At 39.2% G+C, this 25,140-nt stretch overlaps 1 protein-coding gene across 6 annotated transcripts in view; it reads right to left on the bottom strand.

Moving 5' to 3' along the window:
• Positions 1-25,140, bottom strand: part of FRMD4B (FERM domain containing 4B) — a 455,009-nt gene that overhangs the window by 93,136 nt on the left and 336,733 nt on the right. For all 6 annotated transcript variants that reach the window (XM_053599743.1, XM_053599740.1, XM_053599739.1 and 3 more), the window contains one exon: positions 25,004-25,088. In XM_053599743.1, coding sequence (XP_053455718.1) covers positions 25,004-25,088 — 85 coding nt within the window. The remainder of the gene's footprint in view (positions 1-25,003; positions 25,089-25,140) is intronic.

Raw genomic sequence — 25,140 nt, 5'->3', positions numbered from 1 at the left:
ATACATTCTGCCCATTCATTCTTCTAAATCAAGGTTGTGCAACCTCAGCATGACTGACATTCTGAGTTAGATAATTCCTTATTGTGGGGGGCTGTCCTGTGCATTGCAGGCTCTTTGTTTTTATCTTAATGGGCACTGTGAGTTATGGAAGTGATCATAACTCCATCTTTGCTTTGGCTCTTAAGGGAAGTTGAATTTCAAATTTGTGGGCTAAATGCTTTATACTCACTTTAATCTTGGCAGCATCCAATTATTTTTACATGTATTTTCTTAGTTAAAAATAACCATATCATCATTGACTACATTTTAATATATTCAGTATTTTTTTTGTTTGTTTGAGATAGTCTCACTATGTTGTCCTTAGTAGAGTGAGGTGGCGTCACAGCTCACAGCAACCTCAAACTCTTGGGCTTAAGTGATTCTCTTACCTCTCAGCCTCCCAAGTAGCTGGGACTGCTGGCACCTGCCAAAACACCCAGCCATTTTTTGTTGTCATTGTCACTGTTGTTTAGCAGGCCTGGGCTGGGTTTGAACCTGCCTGCCTTGGTGTATGTAGCCTAACCACTGAGTTATGAGCACTAAGCCGAGTATATTCAGTATTTAAAAAAAAAATTTATTAAGGTATGTGCAGTCTAACACACAAATCTGTGTACGGCTCAATTATCATTAATTTTTGAGACAGTCTTACTTTGTCACCCTCTGTAGAGTTCTGTGGTGTCATAGCTCACAGCAACCTCAGACTCTTGGGCTCAAGCGATTCTCTTGCCTCAGCCTCCCAAGTAGCTGGGACTATAGGCACCTGCCACAACGCCTGGGCTATTTTTAGAGATGGGGTCTCACTCTAGCTGATGCTAGCCTCGGAGTGCTGGGATTATAGGTGTGACCAACCTTGCCCAACCTGATTTTTTTTTTTTTTGTCTCACTCTGTCACCTAGGCTGGAGTGCAGTGGTGTGAAGCTCAATGAATTTTGACACGTATATGTTACTCATATAATTATCACCCAGATCAACATATCAAATGTTTATGCTAATTTTTTCTATTTTAGAGAAATGTATATATTTTTATAGATCATATCAATGAAATTATTCTGCTAATTATTAAAAGAAAAGTATAAAATAATACTGCAAGGCTGGGTGTAGCGGCTCACATCTGTAATCCCAGTACTTTGGAAGGTCAAGGTGTGAGGACTGCTTGAAGCTAGGAATAAGAGACAAGCTTGGGCAATATGGTCAGACCCTGTCTCTACAAAAAAAAAAAAAAATTAGCCAGAGGCATGGCGGCTCAAACCTATAGTCTTGCTACTCAGGAGGCTAAGGTGGGAGAATCATTTGAGCCCAGTAATATGAGGCTACAATGAACTATGGTCATGCCTGGGAGACAGAGCAGGACTCCAGCCTGGAAAACAGAATGAGACCTTTATTATCTTAAAAAATAAAAATAATACTACAAAATTATTTCTTGTTTCAATTTTTAATTCTTTGATTACTAACCAATTTGAGTATCTCCCTTACAACTACTATTATTTGCCATTATCCAGGTGTGAACCAACCCTTCCTTCACTTACCTAATAGAGAACCTATGTTTGATTTGAGTTGTGGGTAAATCCTTTAATCCTTTATTAATCCTTTGTCTTATTTCCTGAGTATAATTTGTGTCCTTCAGTCTGTTCCTCTTTGACATGTCCTTCTCTGGGCCTGTAAAGTCACACTGGACTGCAACCTGTTTCTTCTACTGGAAGAAGCTGTGGGGCCTTAGGTACGTAATTGTTTCTGAAACTCAGCAAAATGTTCCTCCTCTGTAAGATGATCATACTAATATTACTGCTTTGTTTAGAGCAGCAATCCCCAACCTTTTTTGGCACCAGGGACAGGTTTCATGTAAGACGATTTTTCCATGGACCTGGGTAGGAGGGTGGTTTTGATGTGAGTCTACAAGCAATTGATTTATTCTGGTCTCTGTGCAGTCAACCCTCTCTGCTAATGCTAATCTGTATTTGCAACCGCTCCCCAGTTCTAGCCTCACCACATCAGCTCCACCTCAGATCATCAGGCATTAGATTTTCATAAGGAGCATGCAACCTAGATCCTTGGCATGCACAGTTTACAGTTTATAGGGTTTACACTCCCATGGGAAACTAATGCTGCCACTGATTTGACAGGAGGTGGGGCTCAGGCAGTGATGCAAGCAACAGGGAGTGGCTGTAAATGCAGATGAAGCTTGGCTGGCTCATGGGCTTGCCCACCCATCGCTCAGCTCCTGCTGTGCAGCCTGGTCCTAAAGGGCAGGGCCATAGACTAGTAGTGTGTGTGTGTGTGGGGACGGGGAGTGGGGGGAAAGGGTGTTGGAGACTACAGGTTTAGAGCTCTTAAATTAAGTACAAAGTATTTATCATAAAGGCTAGCACCCAAAGAGTCTCTTAATGTTATTCTCTGTATTAACTTTTACCATGTTGCTTCTTAAATTCTTAAAATCATGTAATTGTATCTATTTTTAGCTTTTCTACTTTGTTCTGGGTTGTTCAAATTTCACATAGTTCTGAAACTAATTAATCACCATTCATTATAGTATGTCTCAGTATCTGATAGGATAGATGCTTTAATTTTCCACATTAATCTTTGACATTCTCTTTTACTGATTTTCAAAGAAACTTTAAAATTTTCTTGTCAAATTTTTAAAAAGATATTATAATTTGTCTTTATCTTTGGAACCATAGCATGTCTCTATTAAAATTGTTTTATAGTGATCATAAAGTTTTGTGATATAAAGATCACATACAAAATCCTATATTAGAATACTCAATAATTTATATTTTGCTAAATAAATGGGTCTCTTTTTTCATACTATTATTTGATTGTTATCATTAGATAGGATTATTGATATTTTTAGTACATTTAACTTACATAATCAGTTTCTTCACCAAATTAACAGTGTCAATAAGTTTTAGCTTATTTCCATTTTCTAGGCTCAGAGTAAAGTTGTCTCCAGATAACACTTTGGAGCAGTTCTGTGGAATGTACATGATACACGTGAGACAGTTGCCTGAACATATCTCGGCTGCACTCCTCCTGTACGCCGCTGGTGGACCATTAAGTTGGTTTTGAACTAAATTTTTGGCAGGGTCTACTAAAGCTTCACATACATATATGCTATGGTCCAGCAATTTTACTCTTAGTTATACACCTAACAGACATGTTTGCATCTGAGGGTAGACAATTAAGTTCATGAACTCATCCTAGAAAAAGTGCTATGTACCTGATTGCTGAATATCACTATGGTCACCTTTGAAATACTCCCCTTGAGAAGCTGTGCACTGATGCCAGTGCCTAGTCCACCCTTCAAAGCAATTTTGGAGCTGTTTTTCTGGAATGACCATCAGAGCTGTCATCCTATGAAGTCTGACAATTAAGTTCATGAAACATGAGTGCTACATGCCTCATTGCTGAATATCACTATGGTCACCTCTGAAGTACTCCCCTTGGCCATTTGGTGATGGTATCTCTGATGGCCATTTCAGAAAAAGAGTTCCAAAACTGCTTTGAGGGGTGGACTTGGCACTAGCATTAGTGCATATCTTCCGTAGGGGAGTACCTTGAAGGTGACCATAGCGATATTCAGCAGTGAGGTATGTACTACATTTTCCAGGATGAGTTCGTGAATTTATCTGTCCAGCCTTCTATGTCCACTTTAAGACGGCACTAGGATCTTCATGGAAATGCTATTTGTAATAACCAAATATCGCAAGCTACCCAGATGCCCGTCAAAGTGAGTGAACCTTGGTATATTCATTCATACCATATATTAATATTCAGCAGTGAAAATGAACAAGCTGGCCAGCTGAATGAACAACTACATTCAACAATATAGATGAATCTCAAAAACAAAATTTGAGCCAAAGAAGCCAGACCAAAAAAAGAGAACACATGGTGTATGATTCCAGCTAAAACTAATAAAATGCTATTAAAGACCATGGTAGTGGAAGGGCCGGGCTCAGTGGCTCATGCCTGTAATCCTAGCACTCTGGGAGGCTGAGGGGGGTGGATTGCCTGAGCTCATGAGTTCAAGACCAGTCTGAGCAAGAGTGAGATCCCACCTCTAAAAAATAGCAGGGTGTTGTGGTGGGCACTTGTACTCCCAGCTACTCAGAGGGGGTTGAGGCAAAAGGATCTCTTAAGCCCAAGAGTTTGAGGTTTCTGTGAGCTATGATGCCATGGCACTCCATCCAGGGAAACAGAGTGAGACTCTGTCTCAAAAATAACAACAACAAAACACAGTAGTGGAGGGATTAATGGCTGAAAGAGAACGTGCTAGGGGCTTCTCTGGTGCCACAGTGCTCTGTTTCCTTGATGTTGATATTAGTTACTCTGATGTGTTTGATATGTGAAAGTTCACTGAGCTGCATCCTTAGATTATATGCATATTTCTATATGTATATTATACTTAACTTTGAACATTAAGAAACAAACAACTCCTGATCTCATCTGTATCCCCTTATATCTTACTTAATGGCAATTCCATCCTTTATTACTTGGATCCAAGACCTTGAAGGCATTACTAGGCATAGACTTTGGCAATGAGCAACCTGAACAAATGTATTTGGTGACTCTGTTTACATCTTCTCATACATTATACATTTTATTTATTTCTTTATTGTCTGATGTCCCACCTGCTGTCATCCTACCTAGTAGGTAAGATCCTTAAGGGCTTGAATTTGTATCTTTTTTTTTCTTTTGCAGTTTTTGGCAGGGTTGGGTTTGAACCCACCACCTTCGGCATATGGGCCAGTCGCCCTACTCCTTTGAGCCACAGGCACCACCAAGAATTTGTATCTATTTTGCATCTCGAGGACTGGCTGGCACATGGCAGGTGCTCAATATAGGTAGAACATGGACTGAAAAAGGAGTGAAGAAAGAAACTGGGTATTCATTACTTTAGGGAATTCTTTTTGTGTCTCTTAATTCACTATACAGTTGAATCTCAGCTTTTTTTTTTTATTGTTGGGGATTCATTGAGGGTACAATAAGCCAGGTTACACTGATTGCGATTGTTAGGTAAAGTCCCTCTTGCAATCATGTCTTGCCCCCATAAAGTGTGGGAATCTCAGCTTTTGAATGATAGGGACATAGCCCAGACATCAACATCTGTGAGAACTGAATTGTAAAACTAGTACCTAGATAGTATTTCTAGATATGCAAACTTACAACAGTACACAGAAGAGGTGTTAGATGTCCAAAAGTCATTTGCTCATCTAGTTTCACTTTCTATATATGTAAAAGGAAAATAATATCTTTCCCACATACTTCATGGAATTCTGAAGACAAACATAAAAACAAGACATAAAGATGCTCTGAAAAAGTATAATTGCTACAAAACAATCCCCCAGAAACCCAAACAAGTACAGGTATTTTTGTGGGCGTGTGTCATAGTCTCAAAGATATAAGCATTACCACCAAAGTGTGTATCTGGGCAGACCCTTTCTCAGAAATTTGATCAAAATGAAGATAGGAGCAAAGAAAGACAGGGAGAGAGAGAGAAAGTTTGTAGCATTTGAGTTAGTGCCTGGCTGTGGGAGGATAACACAAATGAATATATGGATATGGAAATGAGAAATAAGGGAAAATGAACCAGATCAGACTTTCCCAGGTGCAGCCCAGGTATGGTCTGTACAATCCACTGTGACTTTTAGGTGAATAGGTGACATATTTTTGGAATAAAGTTGCAACTAGTTTAAACAGTAATCAGATCTTGATTTCTAGACACTTTTCTCCACTAAAAGGAAAAAAAAAAAAAAAAAAGGCTAATCCCAAGGTGGTAGCAGCAAAAGCACAAAGAGAGCCTGGATTGCCTTATTGTGCCATAAAATTGAGAAGTGCTCAAATGTTATGGGGAAAAGCCAAAAACACACAGGATATGACTTAAAGGGATTCCACTGTCCAAACTGGGAGCGCTTTGAGCATCAAAATGAATAACAAGAATGAATTACAATACAGTAAATAAAAAGTTATCCACAAAGACATTTTGATACTGAAAATATTTTTAGAGAGTGAAGATGGAAAAGAAGGGGAAATTATTCTTTACAGATGAAAGTTAAGAAATGTTGAAAATGATCAAATTAGAAAATCACCTTTTATAGTTACTATAGTACTAACTAACTTAGGCAAGACCACCCCTAGAGTCCAAGATCCTTGGGTCAGAGACTGCTGAGAAGGAGGATGACCAAAACAGCCTCAAAACGTCAACTCCAGACAACTTGTTAATTACAAAGTGAAAAGGCGACTTCACAACAGAGAAATCTAGAAGTTACCACCTTAACTCCAGGAAGACACACTGACATTGCTTGCCTCCTTGTGACACACACTGAGATGGATTCAGCATCATCTATGGACTATTCCTGACATGAGGAAATTATTAGACTAGTGGTTCTCAAACTTGCTGGGTGGCAGAAATACTTGATGAGCTAATAAAGAATAGAAAGGCCCAGGATTACTGAAAGATGATCAGTTGAGATAGGACAGGTCTCTGTGTTTTCATAAAGTTCGTAGATGATTCTGAGACATGTAACATATGATATGTGTTTAGAATCAGTGAATTAGACAAATACACATTCCACGACCTTAAGAGATTTCTGCAAGACGGTCTACTTCAAAAGTACCAGAGGCCAAAGGTGCCCCCACATGTGGAAGGGACCTCAGAGTCATGACAACTAAGTGCAATGTATGATCCTGGACTGGATTCTGGATTGGATAAGGGGGGGGAAAGCTATAAAGAACATCAGATAACAGAGCAATTATCTGTTAGACATACACGATTAGAGACTATGGAATTAATCTCATAAAACTCTAAACTCTACATGGGCAGAGATATGTTTAACTCACCACTACACATCCATGACCTAAATAGTGCCTAGCACATAGGAGACATTCAATAAATAATTTTCTTTTTTTCTTTCCTTTCTTTCTCTCTCTGTTTTTTTTTTTTGGAGACACAGTCTTTCTACATCACCCTTGGTAGAGTGCTGTGGTATCACAGCTCACAGCAACCTTAAACTCTTAGGCTTAAGTGATTCTCCTGTCTCATCCTCCCAAGTAGCTGGGACTACAGGCACCCACCACAATGCCCGGCTATTTTTCTGTTTGTTTGTAGTTGTCATTGTTGTTTGGCAGGCCTGGGTTGGATTTGAACCTGCCAATTCTGGTGTATGTGGCTGGCACCCTAGCCGCTGAGCTACAGGCGCTGAGCCTCTTTTCTTTATTTTTTTGAGACAGAGCCTCATTTTGTTGCCCCCAGTTGAGTGCTATGGTGTCATAACTCACAGCAAACTGAAAGCCTCCCGAGTAGCTGGGACTACAGGCGCCTACCACAACACCCAGCTATTTTTAGAGATCAGGTCTTGCTCTAGCTTAGACTGTATTGAGCTCAAGCAATCTGCCTGCATCGGCCCCCCACAGTGCTAGGATTACAGGTGTGAGCTACCACACTGGGACCTCAATAAATAATTTTAAATAAATTAATCTATACTTAAAAAAACCCTGAACCTTGATGACAGAAAATTTTATAGAACCTATCTTCAGGACTGTGAGTCTTCCTTCTCCCAATTTTTATTTTTATTTCTCCTCTATTCTGTGATCTTGAGGGTCTACTTTATTCCCTTTAAGCCCAGGAAGAACGAGATTGTCACACAGTCAAATATCAAAGACTAGCTCCACCATTCCACCAATATCTTAATCTTCTTTATGAACTCTTGCGCCAAAACATTTTCAAAGCAAGGGAGTGAATGTTTATCAGACTGCCCTGGAAATTAGAGGTGTGGTGATCTACAGTCAAATTGTAAAGCCATGCAAGAAAAGTAAGAGCCTAAATAGGTCAAGGTCTACCCACATCTGATGCGTATCCGGAAAGGCAACTGGAGGACAGATGAATAACCATTATTAAATAAACACTTAGAACCCAGCTCTCAACTTCTGTGCTTACCCTTATACATTATAAGATTACATATGCAGCAGACTTTAATTACAGCATTCTAATTGCTTAAATGCACCCTGGCACCAATTTACCATGATAATTAGAATTTATAGCAGCAGAGTGCTCGAAAGGAAAACTTTTTTTTTCTATTAAAAAAGAAAAAGTGCAAGGCACTTACCAGCTAATCAAGGATGATCTGAGGGAGAAAGGATCAACAGGAGGAAGAAAATTATGGTCATGAGGTTAACATTAAGCCTCTGAGTAAGAAAGTCCTTTTAAAGTTAGTATCTATCTGGATGTTTTGTATGAGTAAATATGCAGTGATAACTTTTTTTTTTGAGTCAGGTTCTCGCTGTGTTCCCTAGGCTAGAGCGCAGTGGTGTCATTATAGCTCACTGAAAGATCAAACTCTTGACTCAAGCAATCCTCTTGTCTCAGCTTCCTTAGTAGGTGGGACTACAGGTGTGCAATACCATGCCCAGCTAATTTTTTCTAGATATAGGCTCTCACTGTTGCTCAGGCTGGTCTTGAACTCCTGACCTCAAGCCATCCTCCCGCTTCAGTTTCCCAGAGTGCTAGGATTACCAGTGTGAGCTACCATGCCTGGCCTAGGGATACTTTCATTTTCAGGTCTATTGTGCACCCATCTAATTGGGCTTTCCATTTGTTATTTTTTTCCGATAGCACATACCATGTTTAAAATATCTTTACATTCTCCTTTTATAATTGTGGTTATGTATGGTCAACTATTTCTTATTGGTGGGAACATTTTATGACAGTTCTCTTGGGAATTTTGGAATAATATTGTCAATAACAACAAAAACAAGAAACATTTATTAAGTGTTTAATTATCTGTTCCAAGAGGATTGCATATGTATTAATTCACTGAGTCCTTGGCACAAATCTGTGAGGAAGTGATGTTATCACCTCCATTTCATAAGTGAAGATCATAAAGTTTAAGAAGATACAATAATAACTTAGCCATGCAGCCTGTAAGTGGTGGAGCCAAGATTTAAAGCTCAACAGTCAGGATTCTCCTTTGCTATCCCCTCTACCACCCATGTCATGCATCCAGCCAAACTATGGGCTGTCTGTCCAAGGAGTGAATAAAACAACCTTGGTTGGTGTCCAGCACCCACGAACTACTGACTTCACGTCAGCCAACAGTAAACTGTACTCTCATAGGCATACATTACACGTTTTCCCCCGCTCTGGAGAAAGAGTAGCACTCTATTGCCCCAGCTAGAGTGCGGTGTTGTCATCATAATTCACTGTACCCTCAAACTTCTGGGCTCAAGTGATCCTCCTGCCTCAGCCTCCTGAGCAGCAGGGGCTACAGGTGCCTGCTACCATGCCCTTGTAATTGTTTTCTGTTTTGTTAGAGACAGAGGTCTTGTTCTTGCTCAGGGTGGTCTTGAACTTCTGAGCTCAAGTGATCCTCCTTGCTCATGTATGAGCCACCGTGCCAGTCCCACATGTATTCTTCATAATCTTAAAAGTATAACCATTTGTAGCTGATTCAACAAGTTTAATTGAAATTAAACTTAGTCTATTTCTTAAAAAATCCACATTGCAAAGGTTCTCCAAAATAGCATTCACCTTAGGCCTATATAATTATGAAATGGAAGTCTTCTATTCAATTCCTTCTTTCTAAAATATAAAACTAAAATATATAATTCAAAAAGTCCTTCAAACCTTCTCCTTAGGTCTCTTAAGCACGTGACACAAAACAGACAGGCAAATGACATTTGCTTCTAAGGTTCTAAGGTGGGTTAAAAACCGGATGATGGATAGATACATGCTAGTTGGACAGGTGAGTAGATATGCAGATGGACAGACATAGTTGTATGGGTAGCTTGCTTTTCAAAGTTTCTTTGCCACATTCCTTTTTTTTCTTTCCTTTTTTTTTTTTTTTGAGACAGAGTTTCACTATGTCACCCTCAGTAGAGTGCTGTGGCATCACAGCTCACAGCAACCTCAAACTCTTGGGCTTAAGTGAGTCTCTTGCCTCAGCCTCCCAAGTAGCTGGGACTATAGGTGCCTGCCACAACACTCAGTGATATTTTTTTATTGCAGTTGTCATTGTTGTTTTAGCTGGCCCTGGGCTGGGTTTGAACCCACCAGCCTCGGTGTATGTGGTTGGCGCCCTACCCACTGAGCTACGAGAGCCACCCTCTTTGCCCTATTTCTTTGCACGTACAAAATTCGTGTCTTTAAGGATGTAACCTAGCATTTCAAAAAGTGGGAAATTTACAAAGAAATTTTATTTCTAAAATAATGAGAAAGAAAATACATTACAGAGCTTTTTCATGCCTTGGTATCCAAATTCCTAGATTTTAAGATTTTACACTTTCAGCTAAATGGACCATCGGCCTCCTTTTCTTGCCTTTCAAGTATTTACTGTAGTATTTTTATATGACCTTTTTTCAGTCACAATTTAGCTGTAATGCAATTCTTAGAGCCCATTTATGAGATGATCATGTACAAAAAATATCAGTACTGGGTTTAAATGCTTTAGGATAATTCACTAAATCACACCATTATGAAATAGAAGTCTTCCAACTGGATTCTTCTTCTTCTTTTTTTTTTTTTTGAGACGGAGCTCACAGCAACCGCAAACTCTTGTGCTCAAGCGATTCTCTTGCCTCAGCCTCCCAAGCAGCTGGGACTACAGGTGTGCACCACAATGCCCGGCTATTTTTTGTTGCAGTTGTCATTGTTGTTTAGATGGCCAGGGCTGGGTTCAAACCAGCCAGCCGAGGTGTATTCTTAATAACTCTTTTCAAAGTAAATATTTGAGTGCCTACTTGGTGCTGGCAATACACCAGTGAACAAATAATTCAATCTTTGAAAATTTACCCTGGCTGGTGCCAACTTGAGGGTGTTTTCCTTGTCTTCTGCTTTATGACTTGTATATCTTTGGGCCTCAGTTTTTTTAATCTACGAAAAAGAGGAATAATGATATTGCCCTTCACCTTTTCAGGGAGGTAATAAAGACCACAACACAGCATGGATGAGAAGGTCCTCAAGACAGGGGATAAAATTGGCATGTGTAATAAGCTATTATTATGAAGACTTTGATTCTCACACATGCAGAAGGCAGCAGATACGCATACCTAAATGCTCTCAGTTTAAGATAAACATAATTTCAATGTCAGGAAAACAAAGGAAAACCACATGAAACAGGGTAAAGGTGAAATATTTATATAAAATTTTCAATAGCCCTTTAAAATATAGTATTAGATTTCTTTATTCCTTGTGGACTGGCTGGTCTTCAAACCACTTCTGATGTTTAGTTTAGTGACTTTACTTGGTAAATATTGGTCTTCTGGTGACTGGTTATTATAAGAAGGCACATTCACCAATCTGTGGACAGAACTTAGAGCCTGCAAAATTCAATTTCTGTCGCAGAACCTTTACATTATTGCTGAATCTTGAAATGAGCTGAGGATTAAAACCCACAAACTCACATGTGTACACACACAGACACATTCACACATGCAAACACTCTGAAATCTTGAATGTGAAAACTCAGCCAGGTTAGCAGATCTACTGAATGTATTTTCGTTCTTGGTTAACTACTCAAATTAACTACTCAAATTTCGTTCTTGGTTAACTACATGAAATAATCCCAGGACAAGAACCATGAAAGTGATGCTGAAAAGAATGGATCGGTTATAGAAGAATATGCCTCATGTTCTGTTTGGTTATACCAAGCTAAGCCTAATCCTCTTTCTTAAGGCACTCTCAGTATGGATCATAATGGGTCTTTCTGTGAATATGTACTTAAAAATGTCTCTTTGCCATGAGCAGGCAGTGAGAAGTGTACAAAATTATTAAAATATATTTTTAGGTTTTTGGGAAATAGTTCTCTCTCAAAACCAGTCACATTTTTTATTATTCATCTGCTCATTTTTGACTTTTGGAATGATTCATATCTCCAGTTTGTCTTCCATCCCTGCTTTTTTGCCACCTATATGGTAACTTTACCCTCTAGTAAAAAGAAAAAAAGAAAATCAATTAAGTCAGGACAGTTGGGCTGAATGGTCGGGGTGGGAGAATATTCAGAAGACTTGGCTAACATGAGGTTTCAGGATTAACTGGATTCCCTCTGCCTGGGTGTGGAAGGCCATTCATGTATGTGTGCAATGCCACTCTGTCCTGGAGGCAATAAAAAGTTGATGACTTATTTCCTTGCAATGCTAAGAAAAATAAATGTTTGAATCTAAGAGCAAAGAAGTGTGTCCTTGTAGTTGATTTTATGATTCTCCTAAATGTCTCCAAAGATACTTAACTACGGTTACAACAGATACACTGAGGTTTCTGTACTTTAAAAATCTGATCATGCAAGGCTGAAACTGTATTCCGATAGGTTCAGTACATTAGATTTCAAGGTTATGAGTACAACATCAACTCTGGAAAATTGAATTTAGGAAGGGTAGCTCTATCTAAGGTAGTGAAAAAAAATAAGATTGAAAGCTGAAAATGTCTAACTTTATGGCTGTTGCTCAGGACTGATTTTTAATTTGATTCGATCCTTTCACAAACCCATTTTGCAAACTTTGATCAATTTAGTTGCTAATATAAAATATATTTATTTTGCTTGCCTGACAAATATTTACTGAGGGCCTATAGTGCATGCCAGGCCCTGTGCCAGTGGTTGGAAGATATATCCTCGGTCTCAAGAGTTACTTTGGTTGCAGGGGATGGGGGCTGCTGGTAACAGAGACATAAAGGAACAATTCAACACAACATGAAAAGTTATAAGTATTTAAAAGATGGAGTTTGGAAGAATTTAACTCCTTTAGGAAATGGTGGAATGGTACACAAGGGAAGGAAGAAATTGCTTAAGGGGCAGGGAATCTGGAGCTGAGTTCAGGAGGATAAGTGAACATTTGCCACAGTTGGAAGGAAGAGGGAGAGAAAGGCATCAGCAGAGAGGCAAGTATATAAAAAAGAAATGTCATGCAGGCTTGAGAAAGACCAGCAGGTATCATCAGAGAAGAAGCAGCTATTTCAGTATGACGACAAGGTTGAGCGTTGGAAGGGCCAGAGAGATGTGCCCAGGTTTGCATGTCATATAAAGGCACTTGATACGCAATAGTAGTGATAGTAATTAACAAAAACATGAATAGCTCTGAGGACTGAATCTGAAAGAAAAAATAGGAACAGCTAAACAAGATCTGTGTCAGACACTGTTGTATACACTTTACACATATATTAACTCATCCATTGAGGTAGAAACTATTATTATCTTCATTTTATGCACAATGAAACAGAGGCTTAAAAATGCAACTGGCATGCCCAGGATAGAGCCCAGGCCATGTTTCTAAATCCAGGCTTCCCGGTTTCAGAGTCCGAACTCCTATCATACAGCCCTTCTGTAGGTAGCAGGAAGCCGGCTAAGATGTTAAGATGGGGAGGGCAGGTGAGATTTATTAAGCCTTGTTGACTTTTTTTTCTTTTGTAAGAGAGGGTCTCACTCTGCCAGGCTAAAAGTGCAGTGGCATCATCAAAGCTCGCTGTAACCTCAAACTCAGCCACCTAAGTAGCTGGGACCACAGGCACGTATTACCACACCCAGATAATTAAAATTGAAGAAAAACTTTAAAGTTCTGAAAATTTTTAAAATTTTTTATAGAGATGAAGTCAGGCTATGTTATCCAGAATGGTCTCATACTCCTGGCCTCAAGAAGCCCGCCTGCCTCAGCCTACCAAAGTGTTGGGATTATAGGCATGAGCACCTCACCCTGCCTGATTTTACATTCTAAAATGGCTCAATTCTCCCATCCATTTGTTCATTCTTTAATCATTCACTAGTTCATTTATTTGCCCATTCTACCCATTCAACAGCCTTTTATCTAACATCCAGGTGCTTGAGATTCCTAAATAAAGAAAACTGGTCCCAACCTCCAAAGTGCTAGTGTATATTTAATGAAATAAAAACGTGACTTTTCAAGGCCTCCCCATGCTCCTTTCTCATGCTACACCTGAGAATGGATAGAGTACAAGATGAAGAGAAGAAGACAAGATCAAAGTAGTTGACATGTATAGGAAGTTAAAAGTCTAACAAAACTGATCCCAATCAAGTAATTGATCTCAACCAAACAAAAATACAGGCACACAGAAAAGAAAGGCATCAAAATAGTACCATTTATTCTCTAGGATTGAGATTATGGGCCCCTTTTTGATTTGTTATACTTTTCTGCAATCAACCAATTTTATTTTTACAGCAGAAAAAAAATTACACTGGTTGTAGTGAATAGTATGTCTTTGGCTTTTCTAGATGAAAGCAATTAAAAGTTTTCAGTGTCCATTGAGCTTTGTCCAGTGATGATGATGACTGTTTTTCTAATGAAAGGAAAACAATTACCAAAAAGTTTTTATTCTCTTAATATAGCTTTGATGAGGTTAGGTTTAATGAATATACTTTTGTCTTTTTCTGATTTACAATTAATTCAAGCTTCCTGTTTAAAAAATTGGAAAAATATTCCATAATCTCACTGCAAGAGATAATAGAAACTTATACTACGCTATATACTTTTCTATTCCTTTCTATGAGTACATTATATGTATCAGTAAATAATAAAATTTAAAACAATCATGCTGGGTTCACTGTTCTGTACCTTGATTCTTTTTAAATTTAACAACTTGATTTGGACTTATTTCCATGTTAGTGGAGGAGGGCTATTCCATTTTTTTAATGGTTGTACAATGTCCTAGCAGAAATTTATAATTTATATAATTAATTGTTGTTCAAGTATATTCAGACAGTTTTCAGTCTCCTACTATTAGAATAAGGCAAAAGATCTTCTTATAGGTATCTTTTTGTATTTCAATAAAATCTTCCATGGAATCAATTTCTATAGTTTTTAAAGTGCTGGTTGACAAGATGAAGTCTTAATTTTAATGGTCAAATTGCCCTCCAAAGCTACATGGGCTTTTAACAGAGCTTTGATGTCTCCAGATTCACATACTCCAAAGCAAACGGCATTAGCCTAAAGTCATTATGCAATGTGCTCCATCTCTCTGAGTGTGGTAAGAGCACATTTTGGGATGATAGGCCAAGTCTCTCATCAAGTGCACCAATGAAAGGGCATGCCTAATAAGGTCTCGGTCAAGAATAGGGTACGGGTGAGGATAGCAATAAACGTGATTGCATTGTCTTGTAATAACTCTATTTTTAAATAGGATTACTAATGTTTGGCTCACTTGTATTTCCATATTTGTTCAAAGCACAAAGAGATGAGAAATTACAGAAGAAAAGAAAACTCAGTGAAATCTATTAAAGACCTACTGAGACCCTTTCTACTGTCTTGAATATGTTATCTTCTGTTAAGCCTGGAGCAGAGGGGTTCCCAACTGGTTTGGTATCCAAGTCAACACCTCTTGACTGACTCCAAAGAAGTTTCATTTAAAGAATCAAAATAGACCCAGTTTTATGCTGAGGCCATATTTAACACATGGCTAACACCAAGAGGCTTAAAGTTGTCTTTTTTAGTTTTAATATTTCATAAGATAGTATACATCTAGAACAGCATTTCCAAAAGTGTGGTCAGTGGTCCATAAATAAGTATTGCTTAAAAGAATTGCATATAGCCACAGTGCCTGTGGCTCAAGTGGCTAAGCCACCAGCCATATACACTGGAGCTGGCGGGTTCGAATCCAACCCGGGCCCGCCAAATAACAATGATGGCTGCAACCAAAAAATAGCTAGGCGTTGTGGCAGGTGCCTGTAGTCCTAGCTACTTGGGAGATAGAGGCAGGAGAATCACTTGAGCCCAGGAGTTGGAGGTTGCTGTGAGCTTTGATGCCACAGCACTCTATCCAGGGTGACAGCCTGAGACTCTGTCTCAAAAAAAAAAAAGAAAAAAAAAAAGAATTCCACATAAAGATAAGTTTGGAAAATATTAGGGTAAAAAAAATCAAAAAAATCAAAAATCTTGTGTATTGCAAGACTTCTTGAAGCCCTTACTATGTCAAGGTACATGGTAAATTTCCAAGAAAGTAGTATAATAATCAGTTTCTCAAACTCTTTTTGGTATGAAAGTACCTTGTAATCATGAACTACATTCTCTTTTTTTTTTTTTTTTTTGGCTGGGGCTGGGTTTGAACCCGCCACCTCCAGCATATGGGACCGGTGCCCTACCCGCTGAGCCACAGGCGCCGCCCATGAACTACATTCTTTTTATTTTTATTTTTTGACACAGAATCTCACGATGTTGCCCTCGGTAGAGTGCTTTGGCATCACAGCTCACAGTAACCTTAAACTCTTGGGCTCAAGCGATTCTCTTGCCTCAGCCTCCTGAGTAGCTGGGACTACAGGTACCTGCCACAATGCCTGGCTATATATATATATTTTTTAGTCAGCTCAGGCCAGGTTTGAACCCACCAGCTCCAGTGCATGTGGCTGGCACGCTAACCACTGAGCTATGGGTACTGAGTCACTTTGTTTTTTTGTTGTTTTTTTTTGAGACAGAGTCTCAAGCTGTCACCCTGGTAGAGTGCTGTGGCATCATAGCTCACAGCAACCTCAAACTTGGGCTCAAGCCATCCTTTTGCCTCAGCCTCCTGAGTAGCTGAGACTACAGTTGCCTGCCGCAATGCCTGGCTAATTTTTAGAGATGAGGGTCTCACTCTTGCTCAAGCTGATCTTGCACTCCTGAGCTCAAGCAATACACCCACATGACTTCCCAGAGTGCTGTTTTTTTATATTACTTTAGGAAAGAACAACAGGTAATATCAAAGGACTCTAGGCATGCTCAGTTTCTCCATGGTCCCTCACATCTTTTAAAAATATTATGTCTTGGGTGGTTCCGGTAGCTCAGTGGGTAGGGTGCCAGCCACATACACCCAGGCTGGTGGGTTCAAACTTGGCCTGGGCTAAACAACAACAACTGCAACAGAGAAACAGCCCAGCATGGGGTGGGCACTTGTAGTCCCAGCTACTCCGGAGGCTGAGGCAAGAGAATTGCTTAAGCCCAAGAGTTTGTGGTTGCTGTGAACTGTGACACCACAGCACTCTACTGAGGGCAACATAGGGAGACTCTGCCTCTAAAAAAAAAAGAAAGAAAAGAAATATTATGTCTTGGAAAGTATTATCAGACACATTGCCTTTAAAATAACCACAACACACACTATACACACACAAATTAAAAATATCCTTAAGACTTAGGGTTTTTATTTTCATTTTTTTAAGACTTAGGGTTTTTAGACCTCAGGGAGGTTTCAGTACTAAATATTATACTGATAATCAACTCGTCAGAGATCCTGGCCCTTCATAGCAATGCAATAATTTCTGTTGTTGAATAAATGAATGGATGAAGACAGTCAAATACAATGGTTTGTGGAGCTAGGCTGCCTGGGTTTGATCACTCTACTACAAACAAGCTATTTAACCTTGGCCAAATTATTTAACCTATTTATTCCTGCATTTCCTCATTTGTTGAAGTAGTAAGTAGTAAGTAACAGTATCAGTTATTGTGAGTGGTAAATGAACTAACACATGAAAAAAGCTCATGCTACCTGGTAAGCTCTCAGTAGAGTTGAGCTTCCCTCCTCCTTCCCAGCTCTGCAGAAAAGGGAGCTGAGGTGTGCCTGGTCTCTACCACAGAGCACCACATGAGTCCCACTTTCTCACATTTTCGGTCTTTTCATAATTATCATAATTTTACAAGTACCAAAAGAGACAAAGAGGCCAATACTATTTTCGTTTGCCAAAATATCTTCAGGTCACTGATTTTTAAAAAAGGGTGCTGGTGGTCAATGTTGGCTGATTACTCAAATTACAGATATGTTTGGTCCAAGAGGCCTCCAAGAACAACCTCCTGGTGTAATCTCGTAGTCCCACTTCATGCACTTAAGGTTTTCCTAGTCGGCAGCGGGTGTATGCTGAGTCCTTCCAGGGCTCCCTAGTATCAGTTTCAGGAATTCCCCATCATCACCACCTGGCATGGTGGCTGTTCTCCAACAGCAAGGTGTGCTCCTCTGTATTTTCACCAAGGAAGCCAAACAGGTTCAGGGGCCCTGGATTGAACAATGCTTCAGATAGCAGCATACACTTTGCTTGGGAACACTTGATCCACAGGGCAGCTGCTAGCTTTCTTATAGGTTCTGTTCCAATATAACTGCAAATGGGACTCCTAAAATATCCTTTCAGAAGTACTGTTTTGTCCTCAAGTTCGGCCTGTAGAAATCACTTAGCCCCTAATGTACCATGGGCTAAGAGCATCAACATGTCCAACAGTGTCTGGAGTTAAGGAGAACAAGGAGCTTAAACTCAGGATGCCATGGATATGCTTCCCCCATGAGGTAGACAACCCTCACCCATCAAGAGGCACTGTGTGGTGTGGTTAACCTCAAGCACTCTGGCCCCATACTGCCTGGGATGAATCTTAGCCTTGTGACCTTGTGCACATTCCATTACCTCTGAACCTCAGTATTCCCATGTGTAAAATAGGAGATAATGAGAGAACTTACCTCACAGGGTCAGGGTAAGAACTAATTAAATTAATCCACACAGTAAGTAGCTTGCAAATCATATGCATTCAAAACCTAATAGTTGCTATGGTCTGCCCTACTCTGTAAGCAGTGGGAACAGTAGCCCCTGAGTTTTAAGTAACGGAAGACACTTTTATATCCCAAGAACAATGATGACTAAAAGGAAGCTGAGAGATGCTTTTAAGGGCCAGGGTCCCCTGCTGGTATAACTAGCCAAGGAGGACACTTTTCCCACCTAATAGTTCTTTGACATTAAGCAAACTACCTAAACACTCTGGCCCTCAGTCCTTTTATCTGCAAGAGGGAGGCATAAATTTCCTTCTTCATAGGCTGCAGTGAAGATAAAATACAATTAAACGGATACCTCTCAGCGTACTGCCGGCTCGAGATAAATGTTCAGAGAAGGTTCTCTGGACACTTCTTTCCTTCCCATTAGTCTCAGAGCTATAAATGGATTATGTATCTTCTTAGGTTAAAATGTCTTTTATTTATTTATTTTTTAACTGCAGGTAAAGAAGAGGAGGAGAATTGATAAGGTTTCTTTGTAGAGTCTTGTCTCTGGACCTTGATTCATATTTTTCAAAGTGAGTTTTGACATGTATTACATGTTCTGCAGGTTTAACATACAGAAAACCTCTGTGGTTCTTCAACGTAAGTTTGCAGAATATTCAACTGAAAACCTTAAAAAGGCTGATTTTCAGCTCCATCTCTAATTCTGTGTCTTAGGTCTGGAGAGAGTCAGGAGCCTCAAAATGCTCCTAAAGATGTGCATTTGTTGTAAATCTGATGGAAGAAGTCATTGGTCCCCTGCCCTCACCTCACCATGTCACTCTGAAATGGGATAAACAGGGGCTCAGCAAGGTTAAGTACTTTTCCCAAGATCGCGCAGCTGTTAGAGTCAAGAGTAACCCTAGCCTGGAGACCTTTCTTTACAATTACATTTCCTTATCAAGATCAAACACATTATTATTTCTAATGTATTTTCTCATATTGCAAATTATAGGTGGTCATGATGAACAAAAACCAGAAAAACCCCAATTATTTGGGTTACTTTATAAGGACAGGCATATGTTAAGCTAGGTTTTATCAAAACTATTACTAAGGTAGTTTTTATTGGCAGAGAACAAATATTTTATTTATCTGTCTATGTCTCTATTTATTTATTTATTGAGAGATAGAGTCTCACTCTGTCATGGCATCAGCCTAACTCACAGCAACCTTCGACTCCTGGGGTCAAGTGATGCTCCTGCCTCAGCCTCCCAGAGTACCAGGATTATAGGTGGCTTGATTTTTAAAAACGTGTCAGACTAGGGCGGGTATGGTGGCTCACTCCTGTAATCTTAGAACTCTGGGAGGCTGAGGTTGGTGGATTGCTTAAGTTCAGGAGGTCAAGACCAGCCTGAGCAAGAGTGAGACCTTCATCTCTAAAAATAGCTGGGCATCGTGGCAGGTGCCTGTAGTCCCAGCTACTTGGGAGGCTGTAATGCCATGGCATTCTACCTAAGGTGACAGAGTGAGACTGTCTAAAAAAAAAAAAACAAAACAATATATATTTTCAAGATATATATATATATATATTTCAGACTAGACATGAAAATTTCTCACTCTTACTCACTCTTTGATAAAGATTATAATTAGTGTTGAATTAGTGTTGACCACAGCATTGTTAAATGTTATTCAGTGATCCCTGGAAAAATTTTTTTTAACATAAATGTTAAATTCCTTAGTAAATATGAATATTTTTGTATGATTCCTCCTAGTCAAATGATACATTTTTGTTTATCACTTGTCTTCTTGGGAAACAAATATTGATTATTAATAACATTTATTCATTTATTTAGTCAACGATTCAGTGAATGCCCAATCTGGGCCACAATGCATATACAGGAGGTCTGCAGTAAACAAAAATGTAAAATCTTTATCCCTTTTTCAGATATGCAAACTCAGAAATGAGGCATAATATTTCTTCCAACGCATTTAAGTGTCACCAATAGCTTACTCTTTACGCAGTATGGGCAATGGTATTTACAAAACCATTAGGACCCACCTAGTGTTTCAAATAATATACTCATGAGACTGGATTTTGTGACTATAAATCCATATTTACATAGCTCTGCAGAGCTTATCAACTGTATTAAATCCTACCACAGTCATATTTCTTACTAAGCAAGTATAGAAAAAGTTACTGTGGTTTTTGTCAGTATTTGCAAATAAGAGCTCTTTCTTTTCCTGGCTGTATTTTTCTGTTCCCAGTGGAAAGAAGGAACTGGCTGTAGGGGAAAGGTGTCTGTCTGGTAGGAAAGAAGTGTGGGTAGGGGATGATTAGAGGGACTGAACACATCACTGGTGGGAAGAATGTCCTCTGTGCAGTATAGAGGGAGACTCATTCACTCTCAGATTCACAAGTCAGCCCTGAATTAATAGCAGCTACCCACCTTCAGTGACTAATTTTACTAATCAATAAATCCACCTACATGCATTCTACAGCCGAGACTACCTTCTCCTTAGACTTATTTACTCCGATGGCCACAGTCAAGATGATATTCCTTATGTGGAATGTTCTCAAATAACCATATGTCTTAAGAAATTACTTGAAAGCTCCTTGACCAAAGTCTACCTAATCCCATAACATCTCTTGGAATTGTTACCAGCCATCTGCATAATAATTAGATAGAAAATGTCTGCCCCTAAATTCCTACAACTAAATTTTATTTGACCTTATTTTTATGGTCTCCCATCGTAAGGAACCTGCAGTTAAATTTTTAAAAATTATCTCAAAAACAGTCATAGTCCCTTACAATATTATGTTTCGTAAAAGTTCCAAATTCTTCAACAAGTCATGAAACACTCTCACTTAGAAAGGAGCTCCCAGCAACTAACATTTGTAAGACGGAGTGGAATTTAAAAGATTTCTGTTTCTCATGACTTTCTCAAGACAAATAAAATTTAGCATACAAAGAGAAATCTCATGAGTTAAAAATGTGCATAGTAACCATTTCTGCATTAGCAACAGAACAAACAAGCCTTGGAGAAGATGGTTTCACTGGACCACAGCCAGCTGGGCAGTGAAACATATCAAAAGGGGCAATTGTATTTCTCCACACAGGAGAGGGCGGCCAACTGTGGTTTATGGAATGTGTTCCTGAGTTAGTAAGGCTGTGTTTGCAATCTAGGTGTCTACTCATCAGTCAACCCTTAGAGTTTTAAAGGAAACCCAAGTCTCAGAAAGAAGCTCCAGTAAAGCTTTTGGTTCTGGAAACATTTTATTTTCCCTATGGAATTAGCTAAAAACGCTGAATATTTTCATTTCTGGCCAAGATAGAGTCACAGGGACTGAATTTTCCCTCTCACCTGAAAAAAACTAAAAAAAAAAAAAAAAAAAAAAAAAAAGACAAAATAAATTAAACAACAGATTTCAAAATACTGAACTTTCAGTAATAAAGGCTAAACCTTGAAAATTTGAGGCCTCTGACTGCCCCCACTTACTGTAGAGAGGGTTCAAGGCTGTGGAGGGAGAAACACAGGGCAACACAATGAACTTGCTGAGTTAAGGCAATAGAAGGGAGAGACTGAGGAGAGCAAAATGAGTAGAATTCACAGAACAGAGTGTCATGGAAAAGACAGCTGCACAGAGAGAGAACCCTGAGGATCTGTAGAGGGTCCCCGCCGAGTATTCAGTAGAGAACTGACCATTCCATGTATGAACGGAAACAACCCAAAGATGGAGACCATCTGAAAAGATGATTAAGGATGATAGGGCAGAGTGCCTAGTCCTCATACAGGGCTGGAAATAGTGCCCGCTCCCACTGGCCAGACTGAAAAACTCCTAATTCCTGGGGCAATGAATATAGTACTTAGAAAGGACATTAGAGAGGAAGATTAGCTGCGGAATGAGCAGTGCTCTGGGCCAGCCTAACAAACATGAAAGACATGAAAAAAGTCAACCTGTATTCCAGCAATTATACTGCATCCCCAAATAAATGTTGAGAATTTTTATAGGAATACAAAAAACATACAGCATTCAAAAGATAAAATTAACAATGTCTAGCATCCAATCATATATTACCAGATACGTAAACATGACCTATAATAAAGAGAAAAATAAATCAAAACCAACCTTGACTGACACAGATATTAGAATAAGTCAACAAGGAAGGACATTAAAATAATTATTATAACTATTTCATATATTCAAAAAGTTAAATAGTCATATGCAAGATGTAAAAAAGATTCAAATCAAACTTACAGAGATAAAACCTCCAATACGCTGGATGAGATAATAGCAGATTAGATTGCAAAAGAAAAGAAGAATAAATTTGAAGATGTAGCAATAGAAACTATATACACTAAAACTCCCCACCTCCCAAAAAACGGAAGACAGAGATAAAGTATCACTAAACTGTGGGACTTCATGTGTCCTAATACATGCATAATTGGGCGTTGCAAATAAGGCATTAAGTGCAGGCAAAAAACAAAAAAATCTGAAGAAATAATGGTGGTAATTTTTCCAAGTTTGATGACAGCAATAACCTACAGGTCCAAGACACTCAATAAATGCCAATTGAGGAAATTTACACTAAGGCACCTCATCATCAAATTGTTCAAAGCAGTGATAAAGAGAAAATCTTAAAAGCGGCCAGAGAAAAAGATATTATATATAGATGCACAAAGATAAGAATGATAGCTGACTTCTCATCAGAAACAATGCAAGCAAGAAGAGTGAAGCAATATTTTTAAATTATTTAAAGAGAAAAACTGTCCCTTTTGTAGCTAGAGATTCGGAAAATAAATAGATAAATACATTTTAAAAAGAAAGAGAAAAATCTCCAACATACAATTCTATAGTCTGTGAACTATCTTTCAAAACCAAAGGCAAATAAAGATGTTTTCAGACACAAGCTGAAAGAACTCATCACTAGCAAGCTCACACTGTAAGAAATGCTAAAGTAGTCCTTTGGCAGAAGGACAATTATAACAACAGAAATATTCATCTACACAAAGGGATGGACAGCAACTGAAATGGTAACTACATGGGTATATCCGTAAGCTTTTTTGGGTATTGTTTAAATCTCTTTAAAGATAAATGAATGTTTACATAAAAATAACAACACCATGTGCATCTGTAGGGTATCTAAAATAAATGTATGGTATTAAAAGTAGGAAGGATGAGAAACAGAAATATACAGCGCATGTACTGTAAGGTTCTTGTATTACGCGGGAAGATAAACATATATACTATAAACCCTAAGGCAACCATGGAAATAAAAGAGTTATAACTCATAAAAGAGGTGAACTGATAACATAAAATGCTCAATAAATTCAAAAGAAGGCCTGGAAGAAGCTATCGAGTCTAGACAGGGAACTCTGGGGCCCTAAGATTCAGAACATAACTGAAAAGAGAGGAGATAGGCTGCAGATGGCCATGCCTTGGCCTCTGGCCTCCTTCCCCTTGCCAAGGAGGTGGCTTCAGGAGGCTAGAGTGGAAGCTCGGTCTAAAACTATGGTAGTCTGCAAGGCGATGAGATAAAAATTGAGTGTTTCCAAATTTTTGTAGCAATTTGGCATGACTGCAACATCCAAGCCCGGGATTACTTTTCTAGCAATGTGTGTTCATTGAATTTTACAGAAAGAATCTGCCCTTCATGGATTGGATAGAAATAAAAAACAATGAAACAAACAAAAAACCCTGCTTCTTCACCACTGGCATCTAAGATACTACCTGAAAACAACTCTGCTTCCCCAGATCTAAGGTGGCACATGTGTGCAGAATGTGGGTTTTGAATTATGGTAAGTGAAGGGCATACCTTGTTAAAAAACACTTCTGACCTAGAGGTTTTAATCATAATCTGATTGATCCATCTTCGTGTCTTTTGGGGTCATTCTGTGTCGAGTATTCACTGCATTTAAAGAAGTGATTGTGTGTAAGCATGATTCCACTAAGAATTTGGGAAGAGCTGCCGTGCGTGTATGTATGTGTGTGTGTGTGCGCACACGTGACATGGTTGTCTTCCTCACCCAGAATTTGGGAAAAGCTGCCATTTGAGTGTGTGGAGACGGCTGTCTTCCCCACCCAGAATATGTTTTTATTTTGAGACAGAGTCGCAAGTTGTCACCCTGGGTAGAGTACTGTCGCGTCACAGCTCACAGCAACATCAAATTCTTGGACTACAGTGATTCTCTTGCTTCAGCCTCCCTAGACGCTGGGACTACAGGTGCACAACTCCCGGCTATTTTGTTGTTGTTGTTGTTGCAGTTGTTGTTAAGTTGGCCAGGCCAGGTTCGAACCCGCCAGCCTCTGTGTATGTGGCTGGCACCCTACCCACTGAGTTATGGGTGCCGCACCCCACCCAGAATTTGGGAAGAGCTGCCATTTGTGTATGTGTGAGTGTGTGTGTGTGGGGGGGGGCTGAGGTTGGAACTATCAACAGAAACCACTGTGGCTTTTTTTCTTAGTTTGAGCGTGAGCACAGAGGAAGACCCTTTCTCCCTCTAATCCTGTCACTCTGGGGACACTCGATGAACAGGACAAGCAAGGCATCTTACCTTGTGTACACAGGATTTTGCATTCAGGAAAAACAGCTCCACGGTGGTTTTATCCTTTAAAAATGATATGCTCTCAATGTAAAACCTGAAAAACAACACAGGAGTTTATTCATTAGATTTATTTCCTTCTCTCAGCA

This window comes from Nycticebus coucang, chromosome 8 (assembly GCF_027406575.1).
Source record: "Nycticebus coucang isolate mNycCou1 chromosome 8, mNycCou1.pri, whole genome shotgun sequence".
NCBI classification, from domain to species: Eukaryota; Metazoa; Chordata; class Mammalia; order Primates; family Lorisidae; genus Nycticebus; species Nycticebus coucang.
The sequence above is the reverse complement of the archived record's forward strand: the minus strand, read 5'-3'. Positions and strand labels throughout refer to the sequence as shown.